Below are 9,230 nucleotides of genomic sequence, written 5' to 3' on the forward strand. Positions count from 1 at the left end.
CCATTTATTGAGTTCAAGTCAACGGTGAATTTTAACACAGGAAAGTCCTGCTTTGCAGTTCAGTCTCTACTGTACAGTCACTGTACAGTCACTACACTATACAGTCACTACAGTCTGTACACTCATTACTGGGTAAGGTTAGACTTCCTGTGTACCTGTTTGAGTATGAAGACAAAAAAAAAAAAAAAAGGATAATCTACAGTTAACCCAGTGTATACATTTCTCTACCTATATGCCATGAGCATCTCAGCTGATAGAGTGGACCCTGAGAAGTGAGAGAGGTCTCTATGTCTACAAGTGCAAATGGTCTACGTTCAGAGACAGGACCATTTTAGACTACCAGATTAACAACTAGGGAAAGATGGTGTCATAAGGCCAGCTTGTCAACCTCCCAAAGACATCTGAACAGCCAACATTTGATAGCCAGAATTGTGGAGTAGAAGAGGCCGTTGGCCTCGGGCAGAAAAGCAACCTTCAAGAATACAAGACTTATTTCCCCCTAGATCTACAGTATCTACAGACTTCAGTTGCCAGCCATAATGAAACATATCCACTGGGAGACACACAGCACTGTCACGGCTGTCTGTCTGCCCTCCAAAAGGCCAGGATAACTTCCCTGTGCGTGTCCCTGTTTTATGATCCTTGAGTTGCGATCTCCCTTGCAACAGCGCACTGGCCGTAAAATCTCATGTCTTCACAATTAGCAGGCGGCCGTGCTCTAGGCCTAGGACATGAAACGCATTATTGTACCTGCACGCTAGAATGATTAACAAGTGTTTCGCATTTGCCGCGTTGCCCTGGACTCGGGCACGTTGACCTAATCACAGAAGCACATATCTTCGCTCAGAACAGATACTGCCGTTGTCCTCGATCATGTTTTACTATTTTCATGTTGGCAACCTTCAGTCTCGAAAGACTATGATATTGCGCTCTGAAAGGTGGTTCTGGAACAGCGTCTAGTGTGGCTGAAAAGGCCAATCCGGGAGTGACAATCCCTTCCACACCGGGAGCAAGTGCAGTCTGTCCCTGGTCTGTCTCCCTGGCTATGGGCCTTCCTTCTTTGCCTCTTAGCCTCAGACTGTTGGCCAAGTGTCTCTTCAAACTGGGAGAGGCCATGCTGCACAGCCTGCCTCCAAGCGGGCCGCTCAGAGGCCAGGGTTTCCCACTTGTTGAGGTCCACTCCTAAGGCCTTCAGATCCCTCTATTTTCAGCACAATCCTAAACTCACCTTATGCTGGCAGAGCGGCTGCTCCACCCGTGCACACTGTCACAAACATGTGGTACAACACACTACGACAGTGCAGAAGATAGTAGCACTTGCAGGAAGGCTTGTATCCTCCCACTGGCACTAGCGCAGGCCTCAACACATGGCGGAGCAGGTAAGCTCTGCTTAATGACATGCCTGATCTCGTCTGATCTCAGAAGCTAAGCAGGGTCAGGCTTGGTTACTACTTGGATGGGAGACCACCTGGGAATACTGGGTGCTGTAGGCTTATACCATAGTCTTTTGAGACTGAAGGTTGCCAACCAGGCAGCAGAGGGAAGGAAGGAGAGCAAAGAGGGAGCATAAAAACAAGGGGAGGGCAGAAAGGGGTGCGGCAGACAGAAGGGCAATCAGCAGTGCGTGTCATATCCAATCGCTGTTGGTGTACCACAGAAGGTCTGCAGGTTTGAACCCAGCAGTTGAAAATTGCTGAAAAACGTATCCAGGTTCTGCAACTCTATTTCTAGGGCAACTGCCTGTTGGACAAATTCCTCCACTGGAGGAAGAGGAGCAGATAATTTGTTACTACGGACAGTTGCCTTAAAAACAGAGCCGCAGAACCTGCACCAGAGTCCAGAAGTGACATCACAAGAGGCAAAGATCAGAGAGAAGACCATAGAGGTCAGCGTTCCATGAGAAGGAAAAACGTTGACAGTTACTGATTTAGGAGCTGCGGTGGTGTCGATTTAGTGAGAGTTTGCCTTGCTTTTTACCTCTTCTTCCTACAAGCAAAGCAATACTCAGTTCCCTCTGGAATGCTAAAGATTTGCTAGATCGGAATACAGACCAAAGATGGCGGTGGGAGGAGGGGGCCAGTGAATCTCTGCATCCTAGGAAACAAAGCACCTTTCAGCTGCAGCCTCCTAATTAATTGGATACATATGCATTGCAATCCGTGATTAAAAGTTAAGCTGGTTATCTACCAATTAAATCCATTAAAGCCGACTTTCCCCCATAACCTGCTGCGAGCTGCTTTTCAGCCCCCACCCCCAATTGCTTCTATCCCAAAGACTCCCAAGCTTGAACCTGTCGAGCCGTCTCTGGATGGTCACGTGCACATCCGGGACCTGGAGGGCGTCTTCTTCAGGTCAGGGTCTTCAGGGTGAACTGGGAGCTGGAACCTGAAGTGGGAGCAGGCAGAAGCGGCAGCTGACTGGACCCTTCCAAAGTGGAAGGCGGTCTGCCAGTGTTCATACCAGTCTGGCCAGGCCAGAAACATCATATTGCCTCCAGCTGCACTGGTCAATATCGCAAGCTACTCCCTTCTATACCTGAAGATGTCTACACTTCCCCAATATACTGTAATCCAGGGGTGCTCACACTTTTTTGGCTCGAGAGCTACTTTGAAACCCAGCAAGGCCCGGAGATCTACCAGGGGGGAAGGAAGCGTCTGACAGACATCCCCTTTAATGTACGGAGCCCCTGCTGGAGTCTAGTCAGTTTCGTCCGTTTTGTTGCTGCATGCCTGAAGAGCAGCTAAAGTGTCAGTTTCAGTGTCAGTTTAGCTAAATATGTCAGTTTCGTCTAGTCACTAGACGAAACTGACATATTAACAGTTTGGAGAGACAGGGCTCCGCCATCTACTCATTTTGCCTCGCGATCTACTGGTAGATCGCGATCCACCTATTGAGCACCCCTGCTGTAATCCATTCTCATCACTGTGCACAACCGAGCACCACGTTCCCCATTGTAATGGCTAAAGAATAACTTGGCATCCATTGCCTGTGGTTCAGCCATGACGCCTGCTGTCTTCTAGTACCACCCTTACATAATGTGAATCTAAAAGTTGAAAGTGGTAGTATGGTTTTATATCAGCTTCTGTTGCTCCCTGTGAGCTCAAGCTCTTTCCACATCAAATGAGTGTCCAGTCCTGAGTTTTGCGGATTTCCTTTGAAAGAATGTACTGTGGAGTAGAATGTGTGTACACCAGTAGGATGCATTGTGTTGTAAAGGAGGGTTTGATCCAGTATAAAATGATCCTAGTTTTGAAAATGATTACTGGGCTGGGGCCCCTTCCTTATGAAGAAAGGCAATGGCGTTTGGGCCTCTTCAGCCTAGAAAAGAGGCGCCTGAGGGGGGACATGATTGAGACATACAAAATTATGCAGGGGATGGACAGAGTGGATAGGGAGATGCTCTTTACACTCTCACATAATACCAGAACAAGGGAACATCCACTCAAATTGAGTGTTGGGCGGGTTAGGACAGACAAAAGAAAATATTTCTTTACTCAGCATTGGTCTGTGGAACTCCTTGCCACAGGATGTGGTGATGGCGTCTGGCCTGGATGCCTTTAAAAGGGGATTGGACATGTTTCTGGAGGAAAAATCCATTATGAACTACAAGCCATGATGTGTATGTGCAACCTCCTGATTTTAGAAATGGGCTATGTCAGAATGGCAGATGCAAGGGAGGGCACCAGGATGCAGGTCTCTTGTAATCTGGTTTGCTCCCTGGGGCATTTGGTGGGCCGCTGTGAGATACAGGAAACTGGACTAGATGGGCCTATGGCCTGATCCAGTGGGGCTGCTCTTATGTTCTTAACTACAATTCCCAGGAAGCCTTGCAGGTCTCTTGTTATCTGGTGTGCCCCCTGGGGCATTTGGTGGGCCGCTGTGAGATACAGGAAACTGGACTAGATGGGCCTATGGCCTGATCCAGGATGGGCCTATGGCCTAATCCTGCTCTTATGTTCTTATGTTTAGTTTAAGGCACCAATATTTACGTCATACACAAGAGAACATGCGTGTTCACCACAGCCATTATTACTTCCGCACTGAGCTCATCTTCCAAAGAAGGTTCGGACAGGGTATCATTTGTTGTTTTACGGCCATGATAATAAACTCACGGAACGAATCTGGGGATGGTACAATGTTAGATTCATAATGGAGATTAGCTGCAATTAAAGGCTTTTTAATTGCAAATTATATTGCCCTTGGTGACTGCGCAGCGACCGCCACGACACTCCTGGCTCTGTGAAAATCAGATTTGTACTTTGTTGGAGCAAAAGTGAATGGTAATAATTTGAGACATGGTGAGGGTTGAAAAGGCTGACATTGTTAAGAGGGTTCTCTCTCTCTCTCTCTCTCTCTCTCTCTCTCTCCCTCTCTCTCTCTCTCTGCATGTGTGTGAGCAGAGAGAGAGAGAGAGAGAGAGAGAGAGAGAGAGAGAGAGAGAGAGAGAGAGAGAGAGAAGCGCTATTTATAAAAATATTCCAATCCTAATCAGTTACCATCATGGAGGTTTACTGATACTTTCATTTGTTCAAGTCCACTCTTACCACATTTCACCCAAAGGGCATCATTTGTCATCATATATAAAAATAAATATAATGGGAGCTACAGCGGGTCAAAAATGCTGTGGGAGGCCATGCCGTCACCCAGAGCAGGAGGCCAGCACGTCACCGTCATGATGGACCTCCTCCCTTGCAACGCCGTGGGCAGTGGGTGGCGTGATTGCACCATTGCCTCACCCCGCTGGTTTCATGGCTCTAACTCTTGATAGAATAGAGATATTTCAACATGGTTGGTTTCATTACCTTCTGCACGACATTACCCATCAAATGATATATAACATGATGGTATTATTCAAAAATATCAAGATTTTAAAAATTTTTGCCCAGTAGTGGTGTCACCCCCCGTACATATTACCCAATATGGGCCATAACCCCCCACCCCACGGCGCCACTGGTGGGGTGGGTTCTGCTTTGGAATTGTATGACTCCCTTTCTACATCAGCTTCATTGGTTGCCAGTCTGCTTCTGGGTTCAATTCCAGATGTTTGTTATGAGCTCTAAAATCCTATATGGCCTGGAGCCAGGATATGGAAAGATGACCTTTCCCACATGACTCTATCTACCCCCTTTAGCCAGCAACTGAGACCCTGCTCATTCTCCCAGACCTCCCCAGTCTCATTATGGTTTGAGAGGGGAACTCATTGGATTTGCTAACCAGGAAGAGAGACTTTCCCAAGTTAGCCTTGTCCTATCTGGGCTTCCCAGTCTTGGATATTAGCAAATCCTTTTTTCCCAGTACATCTCTGACAAGAGGGAGCAGTGGGGAGAGTGAAGGAGAAGGGATGTTGTTAACAACTAGGCCCTGTACCCTTTCGGCCGCCCTCTCTCCTCTTCCACCACACCATCTATGGAGGAAGGTTGCTTGCCATCACCAACCCTCTCTTTGAAGAAATCTTGATAAGCTTCCTGGGAATTCCAAGTTTTCAGGAACACAGTTGGAAATCCCATGAAGTGCATGGAACTAGAGGCAGCCAGCTCTCTTTCTGCCAAGGGTCATGTTCACAGTCGTAGCATTCATCTCAATACATATTTCATGTGCCTGATGCATATTTCATTCTGTTTACTTTTGGTACTGATCCCTGCTGCATTTCACCACCACCAGGCTCCCCTTTCAATAGTGCGTAGGAAGAGGGCAGCATATGGAAAAGGACGGGAGGGGGACGAAGCAGGTTTTGCTTAGAATGGTACTTTGCTCTACCATGTCAAACCATACCACTGAAAAAGGGCCCATAAATAGGTTCACTAGTTTGTCACTGGTCAGTCCATTTTTTAACATGGTGAGTGTGGTGCAGTGGTTTGGAAGTTGGACTTAGAGCTGGAAGATCAGGTTCAAATTCCCACTCAGCCATGAAGTTTCCTAGGTGACCTTGGGCCAGTCTCTATCTCTCAGCCGCACCTACCTCACAGGGTTGTTGTGAGGACAAAAAGAGGGAAGGGACCGTGTACACTGCCCCAAGCAACTTGGAAGAAGGGTGGGATAAAAAATGTGATAAATAAATAGAGGTGAGGGTAGTCCATGATGGTGCATTGAGCCTCAGAGACATTCTGGAAGTAGTGAAACTTCTTGTTACTTTCTGAATGCTCCTGAGGGCAAGCGGAACATGGAACATGGATCAACCCCTGACCAGCTGAGGGTAAGAGCTCCTCCATGAAAGAGCTCTGACTTTTGTGGATGCTGGGAAAACTCTGCCCCTCCCTATATAGCGGGGGAAACAGGAGGATCATGGAAAGTCAAAATTTTGCCCTGGCTGCCAAGGCCTGCCAAATGTGTGAACCCTTGGCACAGATCCTCCTCTCATTCCCCCACAGCCCTGCACCACCATCCCATGTCAGCCGTAAGTTTCGTCTTCATACTCAGTATGAACAGAAGACGATGACTTATGTTGGGTTACAGCAGGGGTGTCCAAACATTTTGGCAGGAGGGCCAAGTCATCTCTCTGACACTGTGTCAGGGGCCCTGAGAAAAAAAAAGAATTAATTTACATTTAAAATTTGAATAAATTTACATAAATGAATTTATTCCATTATTTATAAGATGGAACTTATATGAATGAATGAAGGTCTTGCAGTAGTTCAAGTCATATAGCTCAGCCTTTCCTTTGCTGCCACTGCTGCATCACAGACATGAAACAGTAAGTAGTGGAGGGAGCCCTCATCCCACAGCTCAGGTGAGAGGTTGAATAGTTGTCCTCATTTTGAGAGCAGTTGCGTCAGGCCAGCACGGACTCCAGCAAGTCTCTGGAGGGCCAGAAACTCATTGGAGACTGGGTGCTTCCCAAGGGCCTGATTGGGAGCCCCCGAGGGCCACAAGTGGCCCCCGGGCCGGGGTTTGGGCACCCCTGGGTTAGAGGACTGCTCAGTCTAACCCAGTCAGTGCATATCTGGGGGGGCCCAGTGTCTGGGTCCATGATGTAGTGACTTGACAATATCACATGATGTTTCAACATCACTTCCAGGTCCTTCTGGACCACAAGAAGGTCCTGGCAGTGGCTACTTCGCAATTTGGCTACCACCCCACTTCCTTCTCCTGTAAAGGCTCCCACTTGAAGGGGGTGCCCCTTGAAGAATGAACCAGGGTAGACAGATCATGAAAGTACCCAAACACAAGGCGGCAGCTTTGTGAACTGGCTGTTTCCCCCCCTTTTCTTCTGATCAGTGGCACCCCCTTTAAGGGGTGCCCAGGCAGATGTCCAGACTTGCCGCACCCTTGATATGCCATTGATCTCAGTGCCGTCCACTCTGAATTGTAACAGTTCTTTTCCAGGATATCTTCCAGCTTTCCTACCTGATATCCTTTAACGGGAGACAATGGGGAGGGGAAGCTGGGGTCCTTAGGCATGCAAAACATGAGCTCTGCCAATGTGCTACGTCCCAACGGAATGGCACACACAGAAGCTATGTGCTCAACATGCATTTCAATGCACAATTTATTGAGCTGTCAGATAATGTCTTAACGCAGAAACGTTCGATTGGCTATTGAACCTTCAAGACCACAGCCTAAACCATCTATTAAAGCTGTTGCAATAGCAAAGAAGCTGAGATCAGGTCCATCCAGAGAAATCACTGCTCGTTTCAGTGACTCATCTTGTATTTCTTAAAAGCCGTGGAAAAGTGCCAGACCCCAGGGATGTGTCTTCAAGAAAGAAAGTCTGTTCTGTTTATGCTTCTGCAATTATTTATCAGATGAAAATAATCTTTTTTCTACTGTGATGCATTATTGCGTGCAGCCAGATTTTCCTGGGGGGGGGGGGGAATATATATATATATTGTTGTTGGCAACCTTCAGTCTCAGAAGACTATGGTATCGCGCTCTGGATGGTGGTTCTGGCACAGCGTCTAGTGTGGCTGAAAAGGCCAATTCGGGAGTGACAATCCCTTCCACACTGGGAGCAAGTGCAGTCTGTCCCTGGTCTGTCTCCCTGGCTATGGGCCTTCCTTCTTTGCCTCTTTGCCTCAGACTGCTGGCCAAGTGTCTCTTCAAACTGGAAAGGCCATGCTGCACAGCCTGCCTCCGAGCGGGCCGCTCAGAGGCCAGGGTTTCCCACCTGTTGAGGTCCACTCCTAAGGCCTTCAGATCCCTCTTGCAGATGTCCTTGTATCGCCTTGTCCTTGTATATATATAGTTGAAATCTTGGGCATATAGATGGATTCGGTTTTACAAAACTGTCATGCCCCTGAGCGCAATGGACATTTTCAATTCAGATATATGCCCTCTTAAGGATGAAAAGAAAAGGAATATTACTCCAAAAGGTGCTCCAGGGACACATTGCATTCACTAGAGTTTGTGTCACTTGGTGCAAGAGCAAATTGCGTCAGCCCCCCTCCCATGATGGTAGCTGATCAGGAATGGGCTACCCATCCATTTTGAAGTCAATTAGGACAGGAGGGTTCTGTAACATATGACCCAGTCCTACGTGGGCCATGCACTGCCAGAACTCACATTCTGGCAATGCAAGGCCCTTTAGGGTAGCACTAAAGCCAGGGCCACTGCCAAAGCATTTCTGGCCCACTGTGGCAAACAGCAATGTGCCATGCTGCGCAGTAGCATCCAAAGCCTCCACTGGGACTCATAGGTTAGCAGCAGAGGTGTGTCACGGGTTGGGAGGGAAGGAGGAGTTTCGCGGCAGACAGAACAGAGGGAGGGCTGGATCTTGCACCATGATCCTGTCTCCTCTTTTCTAAGTTGCCCTGCCCCTTTTCTCTCCTTGGACTTCTGCTAACCAGGTGACTGGCGAAGGTCTGAGGAGACCCATCAGTGATTGGGCAGCCTACCAGGGGTTTAGTGAAGAACATTGTTCTTGATCTCCTGCTGGCTGTTTGATCACCCCACCATCACCATTGGATGCAGTGCACGCTCCATCTGTATGACTGCATTGACACCAGCGGTGGGGGATAGGTGTGCGGCAAGAATGTTGCCATATGCACATCTTCTCAGAACTAAATCCCACTGGACTTGACGGGGTTTGCTTCAGAGTAAGTATGCTCTGAATCAAGTTGCAATGACTGGATGGGAACCTTCAGGGTGGAATAGCCAGCTTGACTTCTCTCTCACTCTGTTTCGCTCCCTTTCAGTCAGTTTCAGATCATGTCAGCTCTCTCTCTCTCTCTCTCTCTCTCTCTCTCTCTGTTGCCAACTTACTCCTCCCTCCTTCACACTGAACCTTAAATTGA

At 48.0% G+C, this 9,230-nt stretch overlaps 1 protein-coding gene across 1 annotated transcript in view; it reads left to right on the forward strand.

Annotated features, from left to right (window-relative positions):
- Nucleotides 1-1,367: 1,367 nt before the first annotated feature.
- The window catches only part of SLC16A2 (solute carrier family 16 member 2), a 21,816-nt gene continuing 13,953 nt past the window's right edge, over nucleotides 1,368-9,230 (forward strand). Inside the window, exons 1-2 of the mRNA XM_066640202.1 lie at nucleotides 1,368-1,379; nucleotides 2,245-2,351. Of these exons, the coding sequence (XP_066496299.1) occupies nucleotides 1,368-1,379; nucleotides 2,245-2,351 (119 nt within the window). The remainder of the gene's footprint in view (nucleotides 1,380-2,244; nucleotides 2,352-9,230) is intronic.

This window comes from Tiliqua scincoides, chromosome 12 (genome assembly GCF_035046505.1).
Source record: "Tiliqua scincoides isolate rTilSci1 chromosome 12, rTilSci1.hap2, whole genome shotgun sequence".
Classification (NCBI taxonomy): Eukaryota; Metazoa; Chordata; class Lepidosauria; order Squamata; family Scincidae; genus Tiliqua; species Tiliqua scincoides.